The sequence below is a fragment of the Gambusia affinis genome, linkage group LG01, assembly GCF_019740435.1.
Source record: "Gambusia affinis linkage group LG01, SWU_Gaff_1.0, whole genome shotgun sequence".
Lineage (NCBI taxonomy): Eukaryota > Metazoa > Chordata > Actinopteri > Cyprinodontiformes > Poeciliidae > Gambusia > Gambusia affinis.
Window position 1 is genome coordinate 40,992,093 of NC_057868.1, and position 24,147 is coordinate 41,016,239.

The 24,147-nt window shown below is 44.8% G+C and overlaps 3 protein-coding genes and 1 long non-coding RNA gene across 4 annotated transcripts in view; 2 read left to right on the forward strand and 2 right to left on the reverse strand.

Moving 5' to 3' along the window:
* The first annotated feature begins 185 nt into the window (after window positions 1–185).
* On the forward strand, window positions 186–5,589 carry LOC122836407 (ADP-ribosylation factor-like protein 8A). Its single transcript, XM_044126111.1, has 7 exons — window positions 186–599; window positions 1,786–1,866; window positions 1,944–2,017; window positions 2,799–2,892; window positions 3,553–3,620; window positions 3,843–3,913; window positions 4,587–5,589. The coding sequence occupies exons 1-7, from the start codon at window positions 477–479 to the stop codon at window positions 4,637–4,639; spliced, it is 564 nt and encodes a 187-aa protein (XP_043982046.1). The 5' UTR covers window positions 186–476; the 3' UTR covers window positions 4,640–5,589.
* A 4,959-nt stretch (window positions 5,590–10,548) lies between these two features.
* On the reverse strand, window positions 10,549–17,896 carry LOC122836548 (G-protein coupled receptor 37-like 1). The gene is made up of 4 exons (XM_044126187.1): window positions 16,751–17,896; window positions 13,338–13,646; window positions 12,869–13,240; window positions 10,549–12,074 (listed from the first exon to the last, which is right to left on the reverse strand). Exons 1-4 carry the CDS (start codon window positions 17,438–17,440, stop codon window positions 11,901–11,903), a joined length of 1,545 nt encoding a protein of 514 aa, XP_043982122.1. The 5' UTR covers window positions 17,441–17,896; the 3' UTR covers window positions 10,549–11,900.
* A 1,987-nt stretch (window positions 17,897–19,883) lies between these two features.
* LOC122838900 lies at window positions 19,884–21,554 on the reverse strand. Its single transcript, XR_006371965.1, has 3 exons — window positions 20,827–21,554; window positions 20,373–20,741; window positions 19,884–20,195 (listed from the first exon to the last, which is right to left on the reverse strand). It is a non-coding gene; the product is annotated as an uncharacterized LOC122838900 (long non-coding RNA).
* A 1,018-nt stretch (window positions 21,555–22,572) lies between these two features.
* itpr3 (inositol 1,4,5-trisphosphate receptor, type 3) overlaps window positions 22,573–24,147 on the forward strand; it is a 41,089-nt gene continuing 39,514 nt past the window's right edge. The window contains exon 1 of the mRNA XM_044129851.1: window positions 22,573–23,212. Coding sequence (XP_043985786.1) covers window positions 23,121–23,212 — 92 coding nt within the window. The 5' untranslated portion in view covers window positions 22,573–23,120. The remainder of the gene's footprint in view (window positions 23,213–24,147) is intronic.

Genomic DNA, 24,147 nt, shown 5'->3' on the forward strand with positions numbered 1-24,147 from the left:
GAAGTTTTATTTACCCCTTTATTTGAAATCACAAAAAGGCAAAATAATGAATTTTATTATGAATAATCAGCACATTAGAATTGCATGAATTGATTTAATAAGTAAGGACATTATGTTTGAGTGTAAAAATTTTATTTTATTGTAAGTTTTGACACAATTGATTTTCTTTGTGTTTTATTGTGAAGGGCTCCGCCGGATGTGTTCGTGTGCGTTGCTTCCTCCTTGTCAGCGCTAGCAGGAAAAGGCGCAGCTAGTAAACAGCAGAGAAAAGCCACTCGGTGGGTTTTAAAGCAATAAAACACCGAGCTACCGGAGCTCCAGAGTTAATGTGAGGCTGCTTGGCTCTGTGACTCTCCCTCTTACCGTCTGCGGGTGTCTCAGCGGCTGTCAGCGGCAGAGAAAGCGGAGCGTCGGGCCGGGCAGCCAGTTAGCAGCTAACCGAGCAGTAGAGCAGCTGTAGCGGACGGAGCGCAGAGATGATCGCGCTGATCAACAAACTCCTGGACTGGTTCAAGGCTCTGTTCTGGAAGGAGGAGATGGAGCTGACCCTGGTGGGGTTGCAGTACTCCGGGAAGACCACCTTTGTGAATGTGATAGCGGTGAGTGTTGCTGGATGTGGCGGCGTCCATTGTTGTCCTGCAGTGGTGAGGTCAGCTGGAGGCAGGCGGGGTGGAGTCCAGCAGGTCGGGGTCCCGGACGGATCCTCCACCTCCAGGTGGATCTGTGTGGATTCATCCTGTCTGATTCCGCTGAAGGGAAAGAGGAATGACGTTACAGAAACATCTGGAGGCCGCCAGTCTGCTGCTGGATCAAACAGCTCAGGATTTATTTCCAGTGGAAAAGCAGAAAATCGTTAAATGACGCAAAAATCCTGTATTTACAGCCATGTGCAAAGTATTTACTCCCCTTCATGAAATGTGTGATGATAGTCTTTGTCCCGTCATGAAGTAACTGTGATTAGTTGATCTTTTTGCTATAATTTTATAATTCACAATCAGGTCAGATGATTTCCACACCTTTGAATCATGAAACTATTTATCCAGAACCCGTCTGGCAGCAGGAAGTAGGCAGAAACAGACCTGTCCAATAATCAATAAATCAATTAATCACGATACATTATAAGAAGCTCAATAATTGATTGTTTTTGCAAGAACACAAAGATCAATAAACTTTATTGATCTTTGTGTTAAACACTGAAAATAAAATATATTATAAACATCCAAAATAAATAACAAATATAGTGAATTATGAAGTCCTGAAAAAAAGGTCAGCAGACGGAAGACTTTTATCATCGTTTGAGGTTAAAAAATAAAAACAATAAATCATGCAAACTTTTAATTTATCAGGCGATTAATTGATTTATTGTGACTGGCCCACAACCATATTAGCAGAAAGTTTAGTGGAAGGAAAAACACAACTAGAGCTTCGTAGAGATGTATCCAGAGCAGGCTCACCTGAACGTCAGTCTCAGGTAGTGGTGCACCGATTTACCGGCCAGCCAATCAGTCGGCCAGATTTCCTTGGTGTAGTGAGTTCAGGTATCGATGCGTCCAAATAAAGTCGATCTTATCCACTGATCTGACCTCTGCTGGCAGGTCAGATCAGTGGATCTGACCTTTACCCCAATCAGCCACTGGGGGTAACAATGGTCACCTGACATTTCAGTCAACAAACATCCATCAGCAGGTCAGGCTGATGGATCAATCGGTTCACTGCTAGTATCAGCTGTTTGACCTGGAAACATGACAGAGTGTGTGTGTGTGTGTGTGTGTGTGTGTGTTTCAGTCGGGTCAGTTCAGCGAAGACATGATTCCTACGGTGGGCTTCAACATGAGGAAGATCACCAAGGGCAACGTCACCATCAAGGTTGGTAGTTCGATTCCCTGCGTGTCTCTGTCCTGCTCTGTCCTCTCATGTCCGTCTCTCTGTCTCTGTGTCTCCAGCTGTGGGACATCGGCGGCCAGCCTCGCTTCAGGAGCATGTGGGAGCGCTACTGCCGGGGCGTCAGCGCCATCGTGTAAGTCTGGCGGCGGCCCAGGGCAGCAGGGGGTGGGGGCGGCTCCTGAGCTCCAACAGAATCAGAACTCTGAGAGATAAAGAGTTTCCTCACAGCAGCAGAGGAGACGCCCAGATATTCCCACTGATATATAATCCATCTGCATTCTAATCTCTGTCATAATCCCTCCATATTCTAATTCTAATCTGTGCCTTTGACTAAACTCTAATCCTAATCCAACCGTAAATCCATCCATGTTCCAATCCACATCATATTCATCCATATGATTGTATCCATGTCTTAATCCAACCGTCTGTCTGTCATAATCTGATCCTAATCCAACTATTAGTTCATCCACGTCTTAATCTGCCCTAATCCTAATCTAACCATCTGTACATATTTTAAGACTAATTTATCTAATCCTAGTATGTCTTCTGTAAATATCCTTAATCCTAATCTGACCGTCTGTCCTTCCATATCGCAACCTTGTCCGTCTGTCCATGTCCTAATCCAATCATTCCTTCTCTCCAAACCCTAATCCTGCCATCTTCATCCTAATCCTAATCTGACCTTCTGTCCGTTTCCTAATCCCTCAGTTCCTCTGCTGTATTTTGTGTTCCAGTTGGATTTATGGAGATTTTTGTCTCCCTAAGAATCATCAAGTGAGATGATGAGAAAATAAATTCAAGTTTTCATTTGTGCAGATTTCTGTTTCGTATCTTCAGTTCGGATCTTTTTCAGGATTAAATCGTGGTCAGGAAGCTGTCTGGATGTTGTGACGTTTGTTTTCGTCCTGCTGCAGCTACATGGTGGACGCAGCCGATCCGGAGAAGATCGAAGCCTCCAAGAACGAACTGCACAACCTGCTGGACAAACCGCAGCTGCAGGGGATTCCTGTGAGAAAACCCGAAACACGGCGCTGACCCAGCTGCTCTGATCACACACGGGTCAAACTCAAGGCCCGGGGGCCGAATCCGGCCCGCCACAGCTTTTTATGTGGCCCTGTGGGTCCAGAGGGACGCAAAGAACCAGCGTCCAGCTGACAGTTGTGTGTTTAAATCTAGTTTTCTAAATCAGATCAGATTTTAGCTGCTTGCTGATAAATCTGGTCAGTTCATCGATTCTACGACTTTTGGAAGAACATTGAAAATCAACAGTTTTTTTCTAATTGTGAGTTTATTGGACATTTTCCTCACCAATGTTGCAGCCAGAAATAGAAAGTTTAAACCACAAAACTTAGTATGGATGTTTTTTCTTATTATTATTTTTGCAAAAACATTTTTTAATCTTACCTGATAAATAAACTAAAACCAATCAGTCAGTGAAATGTGAATCGTTGTAGATCTGAAACTGAATTTGGTTTTTTTCTCTGACAGAATCATCAACAGAACTAAAAGTTAAAATCTCTAAAATCTGAACTTCACCTCCTGAAACGACAGACTGCCTCCCTCAGGCCCACATGCTGATCGGAAAACACTTTCTACCTGCATGCTCTGGTTCTGGTTCTGGTTCTGGTTCTGGTGCATCCAACCCGTCCTCCTCCTCTCTGTCCTCAGGTTCTGGTTCTGGGCAACAAGCGGGACCTGCCAGGCGCTCTGGACGAGAAGGAGCTGATAGAGAGAATGTAAGTCCTGACCCGGTTCTGACCTGGTCCCTGGGTCCAGTTGGAGCTCCAGGTTCTGACCCGTTGGGTCCCCTGGGTCCAGTTGGAGCTCCAGGTTCTGACCCGTTGGGTCCCCTGGGTCCAGTTGGAGCTTCAGGTTCTGACCCGTTGGGTCCCCTGGGTCCGGTTGGAGCTCCAGGTTCTGCTGCCTGTTTCAGTGATTCGGGTCGTTGTTGTGTTCAGGAACCTGTCGGCCATCCAGGACAGAGAGATCTGTTGCTACTCCATTTCCTGCAAGGAGAAAGACAACATTGGTAAACACACACACACACACACACACACACACACACACACGTTTATCTACAACACAATGTGCTTTCCATGAAGAAGTAAAAATGCAAAGAGTTTATTACATAAAACAAGATGGTGTCTGTTTTACTGTTTAGCTTTGCAGCAAAATAAATAAAATAATGAAATGTGTTTAATTTCATCTGGGGAGAGGCAGGAAGCTAAGTGCGCTAAATGTTTTCAAAGTTAGCTAAAGCACTAATTAGCTCTGCTGTTAGCGCATTAGCAGACGTCCAGGTGTGTTTGGTCCCGCCCCCATCATTTCTGTCCAATAGGAGCACTGATCTTCACCCATGTGACTTTGTTTACATATTTTAATCGGCTTTCAAAAAGCTCAATGTGAAACCGAAGAAAGAAAATAAAGTCTGGTTCTGATCCGGACCCAACAATCGGACCGAAGAACCTCTCAGTGTGAATTCAGAGTAAATCTGCTTCCTGCAGGTTCCGTTGGTCTTTGTGGTGAAAACATTTATTGTAGAATAATATTTCAGGAAACATCTGATGAGGTTTTCCCAGATGATCCTGTCTGAGCTTTTGACTCTGATTGTTTGTAAACATGGTAATTAATCGTCATTATCGGGTCGAATTGTTCAGGAAATGTTTCCGGCGTCTCCCTGACCTCCAGCTCTGTGTCTGCAGACATCACTCTGCAGTGGCTGATCCAACACTCCCGGACCAAGAGGAGTTCCTGAGGGACCCGACCCGACCCGGACGGGCCACGCCCACCAACCCTGACTCCGCCCCTTCCCTGCCCCCTCCCTCCTGTCTCCTCATGACCTCCGCCTCACCCTCAGCTCCAGGTGACCCCTGCCCTCCAACAGTTCATGTTGAGGCTGCTGGTTCTATTTCAGGAAAATCTTTTAAAAACACTTTAAATCCAGAACCAACGTTTTTCCCCGTATTTCATTTTAATCAGAACCAGATGAATCCGGTTTGTCTTTAAGCGAGCTGCTGAAGCCAAACGGACCTCCTGTAAACACTTTGACCCGGTCAAAGTTGTAAACCAGAACCGTCGGCCCGGTTTGAACCTCCCTGACTTCACGTTGGCAGCCATCTTGGATCAGAATCTAAAAAACCTTTTAACAACCTGAACCTGAATCATCCTCTCCTCCCTTACCTTCCTCCATCTTCATCCCTCCATTCTCCACCTCCATCGTCCTGAGAAGCCCGTCGTCCTCCTGACCTCCTGACCTCTTGTCCTCCTGACCTCCTGACCTCCTGACCTTTTGTCCTCCTGTCTCCTGTCTCCTCGTTTCTCCTCCTGTCCGTTTTGGTTCTGTTTCTCTGCCGTCTCTTCCTCCCGCTCAGCGAGGCGTTCAAACCTTTTTATTATTGCACTGTTGTTTTTGGTTTTGTAAGATATTAATAAGAAGAATAATGTTAATAATCTACTGGTGCCCTAACCCTGATGTGTGGTACTCTACCTGAAGGACAAACATTTTGGTTTCTGTCTGGAATTTGGTTTTTATTCATGTTTGTTTTATATTATTGTTGTTTTTTTTATTGTTTTATGAATCGTCTAACCGGAGTTCAGTGTTTCTGATTGGACCAGCGGTGTCATGTGATCTCATGAAACATCTGCATCATGTTGAACTAAATGAAGCATTATAATCACATATTAAATTTTTAATTTAAACTCAAACTATGAGACTAAGTATCTTTTTTTGCTGTTTATTTTTGTTTAAACTCTTTTACTTCTTTCTTCTTCTCCAAATCAAAACCAGCAGAAACATTTTCTCCACATTAGTGAAAAACACTTTAAATATCCAGCAGATTTAAATATCGGCAGTCGGGCCGAGCAGAAACCTCCCCGGCACACAAACAGAACTCCTCATGTTGCAGAAATTCATTAAATGAAATCATTTACTGGTGAAGATGAGTTTTGTTACTGTTCTGGTTCAGGATGATGACGAGTAGAACGTAGAAATCTGATCTGCTTTTACATCACAAAGTCTTTAATCAGACGAGAAACTGGAGAAAAGCTGGAGCAAAATGTGACCCTGTGATGAAGCCACAACATCAACATTCAGTGAAACTTTAAATATTTTTAGGTCATTTATGGAGGAGTGAAGACGAGAGGAGATGAAATCATTTTAAGTTGCTTCTTGACAGTTTTTAAGGTTGAAATCTTGAATAGATTTAAGAATCATCCAGGTTTCCTCTGTGATGAACCTCCAGGCTTCCAACCTGGAAATCTTCAGGATTTTCAGGATAAGTATGTGGAGGAAAAACATTTTCCAGTTTCTGAACAGATTTTCTTCCTCTTGCTTTGAGATCGTTGAGTTGTGAGGTTTTCCTCTGTTCTGATTTCCTCCCGTTTCATTGGCTGGAGATGTGAAGCCTTCCTCAGGTGAGCATGTCCAGCTCCTGCAGGTCTGCAACTTAAAACGCAGCAACATGTTGACGGACGTCGTCAACTGTTGCCTCTGCTTTTGGACGGAAGCAGCTGCAGTTCCTGTAAAACGGCCTGAGGAGAGAAATGAGCTCAACTGCTGCTGGTCTTCAAGTTATAAATCAATTCTGTTAAAGTCCAGAGAAACAATTTAATATCCTAACAATGTTTTTATTTATTATTTCCTCTCAGATTCACTTCCTGTTAAAATGTAGCTGCTTTCAGCATCTGAGCTGCAGTTCTACCGGAGAGCCAGCAGGGGGCAGCACACGGTCTCTGTGTGAGAGATCCTGGTGTGTGTGTGTGTGTGTGTGTGTGAGACCTGAGCAGCAGCAGTCAGTAGCTCACCTGTGGCAGTAATTACAGGCGAGCTGCTGCAGGGGGCGCCACCTGCGGAAGGTCGGTTCTGGCTTGCAGGAAACTCGACATTCAGCAGGTTTTTACTCATAAAAGTCCAACAAACTGGTAAAATAGATCAAAATCATGTTGATTGTAGAATTGGAGCCACGTCTGAGTTAAATGCTCTTTTATTTTCATTGATTTTCATGAATTTGTGGATTTTCTTGGAGTTTTGTATGAACCACCAGACTTCCTCTTGTCCCGCTTAGAGTCTCATTTTGGAGGATCAGAGACAGTTTAGAGCAAAGAAAGACGAGTCTGCAGCTTTCTCATCGACTGAAAGGCGGACAGACAAACCCAGAAGCAGAGAGCCGCTGGCCGGGACGTGAGCGCACTGATAAACCCGCCGTCCTCCCAGAGGACCCGGCCTCCCTTTCCCAGTGTGGAGTGTGTGACCAACAAAGGCCCAGGCCTCAGTGTTTCCTGTCTGCAGTGTGAGGTGGTCCGCACCCCCCCGCCCCAGCATGTTGCCATGGCGACAACATCTCCCCCCTTCACTCCTTCCCTCATCAGTTTTCTTACTGAACAAAAGCCACATTGTGCTCCCGGTTTTCAGGGAGCGTTCACGTTGGCGCGCACCTCACACATTCAGGTCAGATTAGTTTGTTGTTCTCACACACACACACACACACACACACACACACATGGCAGCTCATTCACTCATAAGAGGGAAACACACAGTTTTCCAGACAAGAGCTTCTTCATATCTCCTGGTTTCACACGGTGAGTTCGAGTCTCAGGAAACTTTCTCCCGTTTTCTCATGAAGTTCATCGTCTCCATCCAGAGCGGTCCAAAGGTTCTGATCCACATCTGAGCTTTTGCTTGGATGTTGTTTTTCTCTCACTTTCAGTCCAGAACCAGAACATTTCCACAGGGATGTTTTGTTCTTTCAGGCTCTAAAGGCTCTGGTTCTGTGGAGGAGTATCTTCCCTTTGGACCGAACCTTTCATCATTCATCATTCATCAGCACTCAGAGGTTCATACTGATTCATTCAAATCATATTTATTCACTGCAAAAACACAAAATCTCACATATCTTAGTTTCATCTTATTCTAACGGTTCTGACTAACCAGTACCTTTCTGAAAGGACCGGGAATCTTTAACCATCTTATGATTCAATTAAAAATCCATTTTTGATTCAAAAAGATCGTTCATAAATAGCACCACTCTGCTCTACCAGGCAGATAACGAACGGAGACGCTAACGGGTCTGGTGGCGAGTCTAAACCTGATCACTGCGCGAAAAGTTGGACACGACCCAAAGTGGTTCAGGCAAACGGTACCGAAGGAAATGAAGGAAGTTCCTGGATCAGTTGCTTTGAGAACAACATTTCAGCTCAGAATATTTTAGTCGTTCTCTACAAAAGATCCACGAGTCCTGAAGCTTGAGCAGCGCAGCGGGGTCCAGTAACGTTTCTGTTGTTACTGGACTCTGGACCGACTCGTCACAGAGACACAGGACAGAAACATGCTTCAAACCAAACTGTACAGACCAGTTAGCCTGACAGTCATGTGTTTGGGCTGTGGGAGGAAGTGGGAGTGGGATTCGAACCCGGGACCTTCTCGCTGCAAGGCGACCGTGGAAAATGTTTTCTCATTTCTTCTGTAAAGAACTTTTCTCTTTTTAAAGTTCAAATCAAACCCAGATACTCATGAAACTCATGAAAGGTGTTTTCAGCCTCGGCGTGATCTGGATGTGAAGTCTGGAACAAGCAGCCCCTCCATCAACGACGTGGGATTCGAACCTGTGACCTCTGTGTTACACAAGCGCAGGCCTGAAGTTGGTTCCCATCCAGTCGGCCCCAGAGACGCTGTTGTATGACCAATGGAGGTCTAGTCGACTCAGTGTGTGCGTTCATTAGCGAACAGAGGCGGTCTGTTCGGGGCTTCGCTTCAGAGGGACGAGCTCTCATCACTACTAATGAGAACAGCAGCAGCAGCGAGGCCTGAAACACTCTGTTCCTCCAGCTCTGCATCAATCACCTTCCTCCTCTTCCTCCTCCTCCTCCTCGTCTGCCCCATTCAGCAGCAGATCAGGAGCTACAATCAGCTGTTAATGGTCAGCAGGTTGAGTCGGCTCCATTAAACACGTCCAGGAAAACCTCCAACCTCCTCAAACACCTGATCTGATGGCTCATCAGGCTCACATGAGCAACTTTGATCAGGCTCATCAACACCAATCCAAACATGAAGGATCTTCACCAACAGCCCTGGAGGGGAGAACAGGTCCTGCACATGAAGACCCTCCCTGCATCTGTCTTTAATTCTGGATTTGTTTCGATCGACGAGGAAAAACATTTTTAATGAGGCAGGATCGTGTTTTCCAGGAACATAATCCATTTTAAAGCACAATCAACAAACTACGTTACTTGGTAGTTGAAGTAGTAAATATATTAAATATGACTTCAAGGAAATTTGACTTCCTGAATTAACACCTTGAAATTGGGCCTCTGTCTCTTTAAAAACTCCTGCTCTTTCTGAAGAAGCTCCTTTAATGAGATGTTTGCTAATTGCTGCTGGCTAGTCTGAAGGAGCTGAGCCTCGAAGGTGGGGCTAGGTCCACCCAGGTGTTTTAACAGGTGACTGGTTGCCATGGAAATGAAAGGGTTTCTCAAACGTGCATAAATGAATCAAGATATGATGTAGATGAGGAAACATTGTAACAGGATGGAAAGATCATAAAAGTACATTTTACATGACACTGGCCCTTTAATATCTGCCTACAGATGCTTCTCTTCTCTATCAGCTGAACTGAATGAGCGTCTCGTTAACGAGCCGCTGCGGCGCAGGTCAGATGAGGATTCACTGGCCAGCCCTGATTTAAACAGGAACAGGTCTGTTGTTTTCAGTGGCTTCAGTTTGAACTTGAAATTTAAACTCGTCGCCATTTTAGGAAGCTAAAGCTGCTCTTCCCCTCAGCACGTCGTCTGATGGACGTCTAGAGCTTTTAAACAGTTTGTAGCTTTCACTCCTTTCTCTGAGTGTCTGACCCTCTGGAGGACAGAAACGTCCCCCTTTTAAATCCTCTTCATGGGTTGCCAGGGCAACGAGCGAAGAGACTGGCGCTGATTAGAAAATAGCTGAACTTTCTAAATTAACACAGCTGAGAGTCGGTTTGAGTGAATTTGGACCGGTTTCCCCTGGAGACCGGACAGCAGTGAGGTCATTGATATGCTGAGCAGCAGCTCCTAACGACCCGCGGGTCTGAAGAACCCATCAGAACCGTGAAAACCAGAACAGACACCGTGTTTTACGTAAAGAAGTGATAACATGTGAACTGGTTCATGTGGTAAAATGACTTGAAGTCTCTGGTCCAGTAGTGGGTGAATCTACCACACCGAACCAACATGCTGGTTAGCAGAAGCTAAAGCTCTAAATTCAACCATATCGATGCCCAGCATGTCAATGACATCATAACAACATAGTATGTTATAGTGCAGAGTTTTCTACATGTTTAGTTTTGCTGACTCTGTTCTGATTTATCCGAATAGTTTGGTCAGAAAGCATGAAGTAGATTTTAAACTGTTTACTGTAACGGATTTCACTCACTTCTTTTAGGTTTTTTCTCCTCCATTGTCTGAAACTCTAACCACTGTTTTTTATCCAGGTTGCATCTGGACTTTGATTAGGCCACATTAGTTGTTCTGCTGTAGATCTGTTGCTGTTTTAAATGATCCAGTTTGGTCTGTTTTGCATTTTTTAAGCTCCATTTTGTTCACCTTCTCCTCACACATAAAACCAGTAGGAAGGTTTTAGCTCTTCATACAGACATTATGATGCTGGTTTCTGATAGAGACACAAACACACAGTCCTGACAAACATGTTGTAATTTCAGAAATTTAACATTAAAACACAGAATATTACAAAGGCACAATCATCCATGTCACATAAAATCTGCATCCTGTTTTCTGTCAAACAAACTCGGGGTTAGTGGAACTTCTACCCTGAAAAACTTAAATCTGCTGTTCCTTCATGTTCTAGACATTCTGGTTAAGGAACATTAATACACTTTAATCTACACACTTTAACCTCCTGAACGGACCTTCATCACAGCACTGAGTCTTCCTCATCTTCCTCCATGATCTTCATCAACATCTCGTCTCTTTAGCTCAGATTAGTAGCTTCATTATCAGAACAACCTTTACAGAAAAACCTGCAGTAAAAACCAGTACACACATTACACAGGCCTGCTGGGCTGCTGCTGCGCACCAGAACCCACTGGTTCCGAACACCTCGACCAGCCGGGTCCAGTCTGGTTCTACCACGACCAGCCGGGTCCAGTCTGGTTCTGAACACCTCGACCAGCCGGGTCCAGTCTGGTTGTGGTGTTCAGAACCAACTGGGCCGACTGGGTTTATGTAAATGATTTAAACACTTGGCTCTGAGTTCAGTGTTTGGTTTAGATTTGAATATTTAGTTTGAAAACTAAACTAATTATTAAAAGTTGCTAGCTAAATATTTAGCTGCCATGTTAACTAAAACTAGCCTGAAAGCTAAATATTTCAATTAAATATGTAAAAACATTATTTAGTGAGTTAAATGTTTATCTTGGAGTCTAAATATTGAGCTCATTAATTCAATATTCAGCTTTAACAACATTGTGAAAATAACTGAAATTCCTGCTGTTAATTTCTGACTTGGTGCTTCATGAACTGATTCATCATGTTCCAGTTTTTAGTTTCAGTAATCCAGACTTTCAGCTGGTCGTAGCAGCAGCCCTTCAGGTTTCTCTCTCAGCTAAACATTCATAGAAACTACAGCTTTGATTTAGCTTAAATTACTTCCAGTAAGAACAAAAAATAACTTCACAGCTTGGATCTACAGAGGGCGGTCGGGTTTTCCTTCTGCCAGAGTCTCTTCAGAGTCCTGGGAACAGGTTCCTGCTGTCCACACAGCAGCTTTTCTAACTGATTAAACATTAGTTCCTGTACAGACAGGAAGCTGCAGTGTCCCCAACAAAACAGTGGTCTGGCTGAAAAGGTGTGCACAGGAAGAAGAGAGGTGATGGAAAGAGATGGATAGATCATGTAGAGAGCAAAAGAAGAAGTGTAGAGTTAATAAAGACGAAAGGAAGGAAACCTGGAGTTATTTCTAAGAGATGACTGGAGATCCAGGAGGAGACTGATGCATGGAGCAACAACTGAAGAGGATCAAAGAGGCTCTAGCTGGAGATGGACAAGATGGCCGTCGTGTCTTTAGCCTTGTCAAAGAAGATGGAAGTCTCATTGGCTGCCTTCAGTTTGACCTGGGCGGAGCCTGGTGAATCCTGGGCCGTGGTTGGCTGGCACTCCTGACAGCAGCAGCAGCAGCAGTCCATGAAGGCCTGACCAAGAGCCTGCAACACAAATTAAATCTGTTTGAACCAGGAAAGCACCAAGAAGTCAGCTGGGATTAGACGATTTAATGCTGAACCGGCCGATCTGTGACTGAATGAACGTCTGGTCCAATGCACCACAATCAGGACCGACTGGAAGCACGAACGGCGATGCACTCTGGTGTGGAACCTGCTGCTAGCAAGATATTAGCTGGGCTGGCTAATTTAACAATGGTTGCCGTGTTCAAACATGAAATCAGAGAACGTGGCTGTTATTAATGCTGTTACAACAGGAAGTGAACCTTCAGAAAAATAAGTTTTACAGCTCTGGATTCGGAAATGCTAGCAGTCATTTGGAAACCTTACATCTAAGGTCGGGATCAGCTAACTGACTGCTGTTAGTGATGCTATTCATGTGCTAATAAAAGAAGCTTAAAGACAGTTAAAAATATGAACTCTGTAATATTTCTCTTTGTTTTGATTCTTTGTGAAATAGTATCTCATGAATCCAAGTTAAATTGGACCTTTGAGTCATTTTATTCGTGGAACCCATGAAGAATAAAGTTTAAAAGACATAGAGAAGGATTTCCACCAAGCTGGTTCCCAAAGCGATGCTGCTTAAAACTGGGCCTAAATGAGGAGATCTCCTGAAACGTGACTTCCTGTCAGGCGTTTCCTGGAGATTCTTTCTGCTCTCATCGAGTGGAGATATTTTTGATCAGCTGCAGTGACGGAGAAACAAACACCTGGACATCTAGAGATTCTTTGGATTCATGTCTTCTGTTAGGCTGCGTGGTTCTTTAACTTTGACCCACCTTACACAGACACAGCAGCAGCACCGGCGTCACTGCGCATTTTAGGAACAACAGGAAGTGATGTAACAGCAGCAGAATGGCTGCCGTGCCCTCAGAGACGGTGAAATGCGTGTAGGCCAGGGTGATGTTGCAGACATGTTCTGGCAGAGCGCAGATCCCATAAACCACGGCCAGCGCCAGCAGGGTGCAGTTCAGCTGCCGCTCCACCGCCTGGTGCTGCTGGCGCTTCTGGCCGTTGGCGCGGTCGTCATGGTTACGCTGCTTCTGGGCAGAGCTGGAGTCGCTGTTGACGTTGCGAGTGGCCATCTGGCAGAGGACGGTGAAGAGGACGGGGAGGCAGAAGTAGCAGCCGAAACACCACCACATGCGACCCTGAAGGAGAGATCCGATTGGAGAATCAGCACCTCCTACGAACAGAACCATGAAGTTCTGATCCAAGAACCAGTTCACTGGTCTGACAGAAGCTCACCTGGTGGTACCTGAGCAGCAGGGAGTGGAGGGAGTCGGGCAGGTACAGGGACAGTGGGGAGGACGGGGTGATGGTGCAGGTGTCCACCATCCTGCCGGTGGACGGAGACACTGCCTGGCTCAGCTGCCACAGGAAGATTTCTGGGCTGGACAGCAGCAGAGCTGAGAGCCAAACCAGCAGCATCTTCAGCAGAACGTAGCGGCAGCGCTCCACCCGCCGGGCCTTCTGCTGGGGCGAGGAGGTGGCGGAGTGGAAACGGTCGATCCCCAGAGCGCACAGCGTGAAGGAGGTTATACCAAGAGACGCCATCTGCAGGCACAAGAAGAGCGTTGGTGTGGGGATTACATTAAGACTCTGGTACAGAGTCCCAGTGGGTTTCAGGGGTATCATCACCACTTTTATCAACACCAACCAATGCTGCCACATGGTTGGTCTTCAGGTACAGACCCAACAACCAGAATGCATTGTGTCTTTCTGACCCAGAGCCACTTTAACTGCCAGGTCTCTGAACTGAAAACCATATTCATAAACATTTAAACAAAAAGGAGTTTCAGGATTTTTCCAAAAAAACCATACTGGGGGCCACTAGTCCAAAAAACCATGCTGGGGGCCACTAGTCCAAAAAAACACGCTGGGGGCCACTAGTCCAAAAAAAAACACGCTGGGGGCCACTAGTCCAAAAAACCACGCTGGGGGCCACTAGTCCAAAAAACCCTGCTGGGGGCCACTAGTCCAAAAAAAACACGCTGGGGGCCACTAGTCCAAAAAAAACCATACTGGGGGCCACTAGTGCAAAAAAAAACATGCTGGGGGCCACTAGTCCAAAAAAAAACCATGCTGGGGGCCACCAGTCCAAAAAACCATGCTGGGGGCCACTAGTGCAGGTCTCCAGTGGCCCACCAGGTTTTTATGATGAAAAATGTTAAAAGATACAAAAATGTGAAGGTTTCTGCATAATTTGGAAATAACAGCCAAAGCTATGAACCTAGTTTAATCTGTCTTTACTGTTACTGGTGTATAAAAAACATAATTAATATGAACAATCAACACTTAGCCTGGTGGGAGGCAAAGGAAGCCTGGTGGTCTGCCAGGCTTCTGCTACTCTGGAGGAAACCCAGAGGTGAACGAGCCGGAGCCGTTTGCTGCTAGCCCACATTTAGAAGGTGTGATCAAATTTGATCTGCATATTTGTCCATGTTTTTAATGTACCATATTGAAAACACTAATCTGAGCGAGAGAACCCAGGAGGCCAAGAGCAAAGGATCCCAAAATACCTGAGAGTTGTAAGTCACCTGGCAGAAACTCTCCACCATGAAGCTTCTCACATAAACGCCTCCACCAATCCCCTCACTGCAACACCACCAGGTCATCCCCACACCCGGCCCAGTCAGACCACAGGCAGGTGCTGCCGTCCCCAGCAGGTGAACCGTGAACCAAGAACCACAAACCAAAAACCCAGTCACTCTGTTTTCTGGAAGGCTTTGGCTTTGGACATGTACTTCAAAATCCATTTACTATTGAATTAATAAAACACTTAAAAAAATGAATGCTGGTGTTAAGCTCATTGTTAAAAACATTAGCAGCTCTCCACAAAACTCACCTTAGAAATCTAACTAAGTTTCCAAACCAACTTTGTTTCATCCAAACAGAGACGGCTGCAGCAGGACGTTCCAGCAGGCATAGCAACGGGTTGCCATAGCAACCAACAGGCAAACATATCAGGGTTTTGTTTTTCAGTGAACAAGTAGCCGTCCCAAAGTCAGAGATCTGAACTGATTTAGATGATGTTGAATTTAAAGAATCACATTTATAAGAAAACAGAATCATGAGTTTTCTCTGCACGTCTTTCATGACTTGACTTTCAACAAGTTTAACATGTTTGAACAAATCAAATCCTGAATTTTAAACATGTTTAACCTTATTTCCATGAACTGGCAGTAGTACATGGATACGGTTCACACACAGGAACCTTTGTCTTTTAAACGTGGACCTTACAGAACCAGGTTCTTTTCCATAAATACTTTCCTTAGAGTTACTTTAGCAGAGGACGGTTGACTGGGCTGAATGCAGGCTGTGGTCACCTGGTACTTTTCTGAAAAGTGCTCAAAACTTTCCAGAAGTAAAGTTCCTTTACTTCTCAGAAGCTGCGGGTTTAAAGCCACTTCCAGACGGGTTCCTGAAATTTTCCCAGATCTTACACCATACGTTTCCTTCTCAGAGTTTACTCTTTACATTCAATAAATCTCTGAGGCATTTTCCATAACTTACAGTTACTTTCTCAAACCTACAGGTTGATTTCTCAGAATTTAAAACATGCTTTCTGATATCCCAAAATGTATATGGCACTTTTCCAGAAAGTACAGGTTTCCTTCCTGAGGTTCCTGGGTGTTTTACTAAAACCTTTGGGAGTTTTCTTGCTCTTTCAAAGCAGCAGGTTTTCTAGAGCTTGTGGGACTCACAGGTTGCCTGTCTGGAAGCTTTAGTTTGGCAGCAATGTTGGTTTCTGGCCCCCCCCTCTGTTCGTGACTCCCAGTCCTGGATTTGCTGCCGGCACCGGCACCACTCTCCCTCCAGAACCTGCTGCTTTGGTTCTAGGCTGCGTGTTTCCGTTTGGGTTCAGGAAGTTCTGGTTTTGTTATTGGCAGCAGAATTGTTGCTGATTAAACAAAATTTTCTGCGTGTGAAGACGTCGGTTATTACACTGACATATTGGTAATCTAACAAATCATTTTAATCCGTTACATTGATGCTGAAGAATATTGAAGACCCAGCGACGCATTGATGAGTCGAGGATCCAAATTGTTCAGTGATGGACTAGAAGATATGAAAAGTCCTTTATTATCTTCAGTCACATATTTATCTTTGGATCACTGTCCAAAAATTCTGTCATTTGTAAAAAATAATCAATCAAAGCTTCAGATGAACCTGCTCTTCAGCTGCCTGGCTCTTGCCTTCCTATGCAGTTCTGCTCGATTCTCATCTCCCTTCAGAGAGATGAGAATCTCTTCGACTGGGATTTCTCCCATTGAGCTGGATTTCCCAGGCATCAGCTAACAGAAGAAGTTGTGAACAATGCTGTAGTTTCCTGTGCAGGTCAGTGCATCCCTAAGTCTGTGGTTGTAAACGTTTACCTTAAGGGGATGTTTCCAGCAGATGTTCACATTGTACATCCAAGAATATGTTGGGTACAACATGAAACTGCTGCTGCACATGTTATGCAACAGGCTGTTGCTAGGTATCCACAGAGTGAATGAGTTAGTTGATGCCACCTAGCTAGCTGTGAGAGGCTGAGCAGCTAAAGCCTTTCCTCCGCCTGGATTATTATCACATGATTAAAATTCTGTCAGATATATTATCTATTGATATTGATCACATCTTGTTGTTTTGTAGCTTCAATACGTTCGGCCGCCTACCTCCATGTACGGCACCAAGCGGCAGGTGATGTCGCCCAGGATCCTCCGGTGGGACAGGTGGTTGAAGGCCACCACCGGAAGGCAGACCACCAGGACCAGGAAGTCCCAGAACGCTATGCTGGCCAGCAGGTAGTTCCAGGCAGACCTCATGTAGTAGTTGTTCCAAACCACACACATGACCGCCATGTTGGCCACCACGCCCACAGCCAGCACCAGGCCGGCCAGGAACAGAACCACATAGGCCACGTAGGAGCTCTCCAGCAGCGGGTAAAACGGGTTGAAGGGACCGTCGGGGTTGGAGGTGTTTGCCTGGAGGTTGATCTCGTCTCTGTGGTTCAGTTCTACCCTGGTTGTGTTGCTGAACTCTGTGAGTTGAGGCATCGTCACCCACTCGTTCTCAAAGGAGTGGCTGAAGGTGGACTGCTGCTCATCCTCGTCTGCGCCGCGGGCCAGGCGGACCCGGCGGTCCAGGTCCACCATGTCGGGTACAGGGGGGCTGTGTTCGGGGTTGGAGGCATCGTCTGCAGGCTTTAACTGCTTCCCGCTCTTCAGGTGAAGAGCCTCCAGCTGGACGCTGTCGGGGGATTTATGGGGGTCGCTCTGTTGCTTGTCCTGTTGCTCAACAGTCTTTGCATGAATGAACTGCAGCGGGAGGTAAAGACAGAGCAAAAAAACAAAGGATGGAGCCATGACCTACAAGTTTAAAAGATCTACTTCCAGCTCAAAGCAGAACGGTTGAATTTAGCCTGTTTCTGGGAAGTTTCAGACCAACAATCCGATAAAACCCCAGGAGTATCCCAGAAGGTTCTTGTACTCTGGAATAAAATGATCAGCCTGCGTTTGAAAGTTATCAACTGTCTTCCTCCAAGATTGCTCCAATAAAAATATCTCGATCCCAGATGCAAAAGTTGAGAGCTGAAGTTGAGTTTTCCAAACTGAGCAGAATTTGTGCTGTTTGCTTGAACATCCAGCTGAGAAGTTTCCTCCTCTCCAAACACTCAGACTGTCTCACTTCAGACGCTCCTGTCTGTGTTTCCCGTCCATCGGTGATCCAACCGGAGCTCCAGGAGGTGGAGGGCAGGGCGGCGAGCGCTCAGGTCCGGATCCCGGTCTGGGCTGCAGAGGGACTGGCAGTCCTGGAGCTCTGAGGGTCTCTGGGAACAAGCAGCCCTCTGCTGCACGGCTGGATGGAGCTTTTGTCAGGACTGGCATACAAACAAGGCTGGCACCCTCACAAATACACACATTTGCCTGCACAATCACGCATGCATACTTTCTTTTGGTGGTTTTCCATCAGGCTTTCTCACACAGACACTTTTAAAGACGCTCAGTTCTGCTGCCCTCTGGTGGAGAAACGGAAACGAGCTGTGGGAACGCCTGAGACTGACTAAATCATTCAATGTTTTTAAAGATTAACACAATTATTAAAACAAAACACAAAAGATTTGTTCTGAAAATACGAAGGATTACTAGACTGGATTTTGTTATAGGATAGTTGAATAAAGTTGTTTAGATGAGCAAAGCTTCAGGATAGTGATTTTTTCTTTTAAATAGTTGTTTGCTTAATTAAGATTCAAAAACCTTTCTGTTCATATTTTTCATGCTGATGTATAAAAATGACATATTTCCTTATTTTTAAAACCAATAAAGTGTAACCTGCTCAGCATTCCTCATGTTCAGTTTTTATTGTTTTTCATTTAGGAGTAATAATAAAATTACTGCGAATTTCTACTAATATTATATCTTTATTCTGGAAGCTTCATGACTTTAATCTCATATCTATGATGTTTTGTTGCATAACTTTATTCACTAATTCTCTTACAACTTTTTTCACATCATTTTTTTTCCTAATTTGGTCTCAAAATTAGCAGTGATCTGGCTGTAGGTTGATTCAGGAAGCGCCAGTAGATCCTGGAAGGTGATCTGTTTGAAGCATCGCCCGTCAGAGGAACCCATCTGCTGCTGATCCTGTTTTCTTCCTTCACTTTTCATTTTTTCTGAATGATGTGACTCCTGACACCATGTGAAGGATTTTGGTGCTGCGTTTGTGTCTCAGCCAGCAGTTTGTTGGGAGCTGGTGGAAAACCTGCTGACTGAGTCCCAGTGTGAAGCTGCAGGAGTGTGACCGTCTTCCAGAGTCCGGTTCCTTCAGTCCTGACCGTCTGAATGCTGTGGATTAACGACATTAACTCCTGACGGTTGTCATGGTGACTGAACCAGTGTAAATGTTTTCCTCCTTGCAAAGGAATAACCACATCGAAATGTTCTTTTGAATCCTAAATGAAGTTAAACTCTTTAACATTTCGTCATCACAAACCCTGTGGGGGAATTTAAACGTAGAAAACTCCAGATTTAAATTTCTGGATCTGTTTAAGAAAGCAGGAGCTCTTCAGCGCCCCCTGCTGGGCAGCTGCTCGGTTTGCTTCTGCGTTGGGTGATGAAGATTATCCTGATGTCTGTGGTTACCATGACGACAGCAGTGCCTGAAGCTTTAAAGTGATACCGCGGTGAGTCACTGATGATCAAATGTTTCAGTTGTAAAAAATCAAAATGTTTTATTTTTTCAGAAAATATAGAAAAGCTTATATTTTTATTCAAGGCATCATTTAATAAAAATCTAAATGAAAATCTAAATAAGGCTTTAGCCAGCAGAGGAGAGCAGGTCAGCGGGGACACACACACACACACACACACACACACACACACACACACACACCTTACATGGGAAGGAAAGTTGTGTTTTCCCATGTTTGGGCTCCATGTTTCTGTTCATCGTGTGAAGATCAGAACTAAACGGAGTGAAAGCAGGAAACTCTCCCTGGAGCCTCCAGGCTCGGTTCCTGCTGGTTCTGACTGGTTTCTGGTTTTAAACTGGTCTGAAGAAACGAGTCACTGGAAGATCATCGGATAGAAAAACTGAAGTCTGACAGAAATTTATTTTATTTTAATTCTCTCTTTAATTTCTTGCTGTCCTTCTTTTTTCTTGTTTTTCTTTCTGTTTCTTTCATGCAAACAAAATTATAAAAAAACAGAAATAGTTTCCCGTCCTCCAAAAAAATAAAATCAATAAATAAATAGATAATAATATTTGTAAAAATAAAGTTATTTTGTTTGGTCCAAAGAAATGCAGAAAAATTGTTGAAAAAATTTATAGTATAATATTTTCAAAGGAAGCGACACGTAACCCCCCGGCCTGTAGGGGGCAGCAGGTTATGTAGATTAATATGCCAGGAAGGAACCTGGTTCTGTTGTTCTGATCATTTAAAAGTTCTTCATGTGGAAGTTTATAATCAATTAATCAATCAATAATCGATTGTCAGTTTTTCTGAGGATCATCAGAACTAACGAGGTTTGTTTTCTGTAGGTTTGGTTGGAAGTTCGTCCAGATGAATAATCAGCAGCACATGCGCCCCCTGGCGGTCGGTCTGGACGCGCATCTCCATCTCTGGCCCGGTGATGAAGCAAAGAACGCATAATTATTATAGTAATTAATTATTCTGACCATTAATCAACTAATTGGATTAGATATTTGCCGCATTCTTATATTCTTAACTTTTTTTTATTTATTTTTTTATAAAATATTAGAAATAAACTGAAAGATGCAAATGAACAAAATAATCACCGTTGTGGTCGTTTTTCTTTAGTTTTCCTGCTGCTTTCTGATATTTGTTGTATTTTTCTATCATTCCTTTGATGTTTCTGTCGTTTTTCTGTCGTTTTTCTGTCGTTTTTCCTGAGCGTTTCCTCTTTACCTGCAGTGTTTTCCCTGCAGCTGCAGAATTTCTGGAGAAACGCTGTTGGTGCCTCACAGGAAGTCTCACTCTGTTCCCCATGCAGGAAGCTTTACGCCTCATAAGAAACAAACGAGTGCTCGGTCTGATTTTCCCATCGCCATGGAGACCAGCGTGCTCCCAGTCTGAACTCTCAGAAACCTTCAGAGGAACTGGGAAGTCTGGGCGGATCGGCTCCGATCAGACGAATTATTAAACACCTGCAACACAAACTTATGATGTTAAAAACAGGACATCTCATTTATTTGATTTTACAACAGAAAAGTTTAACTTTTCCTCTCTTACTTCAGTGATTTGCTGAAGCAGCGCTGCTCTGTTTGAAGCCAGTCTCCCATCTCTGCTGTGAACCATCAGGTTTTTAAATCGTTTCATAACTTTAATAAACATTTAATGGAAACAGACCAGTCTGTCCCAGTTAGACTGGAGCTCCACCACCCGGCTCCCTGCTGCCCCCTACAGGTCAGAGGGCTACATGTCGCTGTTCCCACCAGACCTGCTGATGAACTGATGCGTTCATACTCCGGGAGGCTTGACCTCTGACCTCTGGATGGATGGATGGCTCTTCCTCTCTCAGGTCAGATACTGACCCCTGGTGTCTCTCCAGTGAACCCCGTCCTGGCGGCCATCTTGTGACTGAAAACGTCCCGATGATAAATTCTACAGATGAAACTTCAGACTCTTCAGAAGCAGAGCGAGGATCATCTTCATCCTCCTCCTCTTCATCAGCGCCAGGCTGAGTCTGCCGGTTCAACAGAGGAAACAGGAAGTTGGTCGGCAGAACTCGACACACGCCCCGTCTGCACGTCTGTTGGGGGAAATCTTCTTCTTCTGTGGTTTTCTGTGTTCTGACAGAAAACTGTGGTTGACGATGAAAAGCCACAGACTTCCTGAAAACGGCTGAGAGGATCGCAGCGTCTCTTCTTCAGCAGTTCACATCGACTGAAGGTTCAGCCAGACACCACCCAGTCTCAGGGGTCAGAGGTCATCCTGACAGAAGGTGAACTGGGATCGTTTAAACAGATGGTCCTCCAAGGCCACCGTCTGTCTGCATTGCCTCAGCAGGTCAACGGCTGCAGGAAGCAGCTGATAGGAGCAGGTGTGCAGACAGGAAGTCCCAAAGAGAGCACCTCCTATTGGTGGGCCGCTGAACTGCATCATGAGACTGTTTTAGTTTGAAGACTCAGAAAACGAAGATGAGTCGACCTGTAAGTCAACAAAAGTTCCAGAAGTTACTGCGATGAACAATAATATTATCTCATTCATTTTCAAGTAACATAATAATGGCCAAAACATGCAAGAGCAACCCTCTCAAAAATCTTTTTTTCAAACAAATATTAACACTGGAGCTGAAATAAAAACTAATAAAATTAATAAAAATTAAATGAACCTAAACTAAAAATAAAATGATTTATTAAATCTCTGTAAACAAAATGATCCTTTAAAAAAGTGAGAGTATAGCTCCACCCTCTGGCAAATTTAGGAAATGACGACCAAAAGTGGGCGGAGTCATGATGCACTTGGGGGCGTGGCCAATTTGGACCATTGGAACCAATATGTAAATTAAGCTGCAGTAGCAACTTTTCAACCCACAGAGGGCAGCACAGAGACGGTTTCAGGGGAAATAATGCAGAATTAACAATTTAACATGAAACATAAAGAAGGACCAGTTTATACTGCCAAAAGTTTTAATAACTTTTCTGAACGTTAGCATGAAAACAAACCAACTGTCAGGTCCAACTGTCAGAAAAGAGAAGAATCTGTGAGTGAATGTGATCAGTTTGACCTCAGAGTCTCTCCTGCAGCTTCTGCCTGCTCTAGTTCTGGACTCCAGACCTGCTGATCTGACAGCAGAACCCTGAAGTCGTTCTGCTGTTGATCTGCTGGAACTCAGCAGGTTTCACTCCAACCTGAAGGTCATGCTGCTGCCACCACCGTGCTTCTCTCTGGGTCTGCTCCCACTGAGCTCAGAGGTTCCTGAGGTTCCAGAGGTTTGATTGGTTTAGGGTGACCTTTGAACTCTGCTGCTCTTCCCTCTGTTCTCAGCGTTCATCAACAAACTGAAACTGTGACTTTAGGTGAGGCTGACCTTGTTTTGGTTTTCAAGGCGGAGGGGGCGTGCATGTGCCGGTGTGGGCACGTGCCTGTACGCGCGTGTGCGCGTGTGCCGGGGGCAAAGCGCCTCTGTTTGCCCTGCAGCGGGCTGTTCAGTCTTGAAGCCGCCTGGCAGCCTTATCAGCGCCGCGCGCACTTCCTGGTTCTCCCCGCCGGAGACTCTTCAACTTCTCACCGAGGGAGGCACCGAGCCGCGACACGCGCAGTCCACGCAGGACCCGGACCTCCTGCACACACTCAGCCCGGGAAAGTTTCTGGGAACAGGTTCGCGTTTTTGTTTTCATGCATTACCCCGCAGCGGGTCCGAGGAGCGGCTGCAGCTGCTGAGATCTGAACCTCTGGTCCCAGCGGACCCGGGTCCGAGGAGAGCGGGTCCGGCGAGCCAGGCAGGCCGGCGCAGGGAGCCCCATCTGCGGCTCCACCTGCAGGATCTCCCCGCTGCTGGAGGCGCCTGAAGCGGCTGCAGGATGTCAGACTCTGCCTCCAGCTTCCTCCACATCGGAGACATCGTGTCTCTGTACGCGGAGGGTTCGGTGAACGGCTTCATCAGCACGCTGGGGTGAGTCCAATCATAGTGGTAATAATTATAATAATAACTTTACTGAAACACAGAGTGAATTTAATAAATAAGCATTTTACAAACGATAAAAAACTTATAATTTAATTAAAATGTCATAAACACATTCAATTTAAAATAAAATGTAGGTTTAAAACAAGAAAATAAAACCTAACTGTTTTATTTGTGGTTTAGAATAAAATAAAACTAAAAGGTGAGTTAAAAGTTGTTTAAAGTTGATTATTAATGAGCTGTCAGGTTATCAGAGGATCTAAGAGAGTTTAACTGATTAAAGTCACATTTTCACCTGAATCCACCGACTGGATCCAGTTTTCTCCAGAACATTTTATTTTCTGGTTTTATTTGTTTTTCGGTTTTGATCAGATTTTTGTCCAGAACCTCAAAGCGACAGACTGAGAGTGTTTGGGGAATTTTCTGCTCCATCTTTGCGTCGAGGTTTTGGGACGTTTCCAGAGGAAATGTTGTGTCCAGTATCTATGATCCGGTTTCTATAAAGACATGAAGTCATTTATCTGCCCATCTTTCTGCACGACTAGAAGAGGAAACGAATCCTGTAGTTTTAGATTTTTCCATTTTGAAGGTTTTTCTGTAAACATCCTAACTTGGAGACTTCGGTCTAAACGACTCTGTTGGCTTCAAATTTAAAGTCTTTCCATTGATTCTCAGCTGGATATAGGTCTGGACTTTGACTAGGCCATTCTAACACATAAGCCTGCTTTGATCTGAACCATCCCATAATATCTCTGACTGGTTGTCCTGCTGGAAGCTGACCTTTGACCCCAGGGTCAGCTCTTCTGCAGGTTTTCTCCATCATGATGCTGCCACCACCGTGTTTCTCACTGGTTCTGTTTCTGTTGGAGGATTTCTCCTTCAGCTCTTCATAAAGTCCAGACGACTGACTGGACTGTGGATCTGAT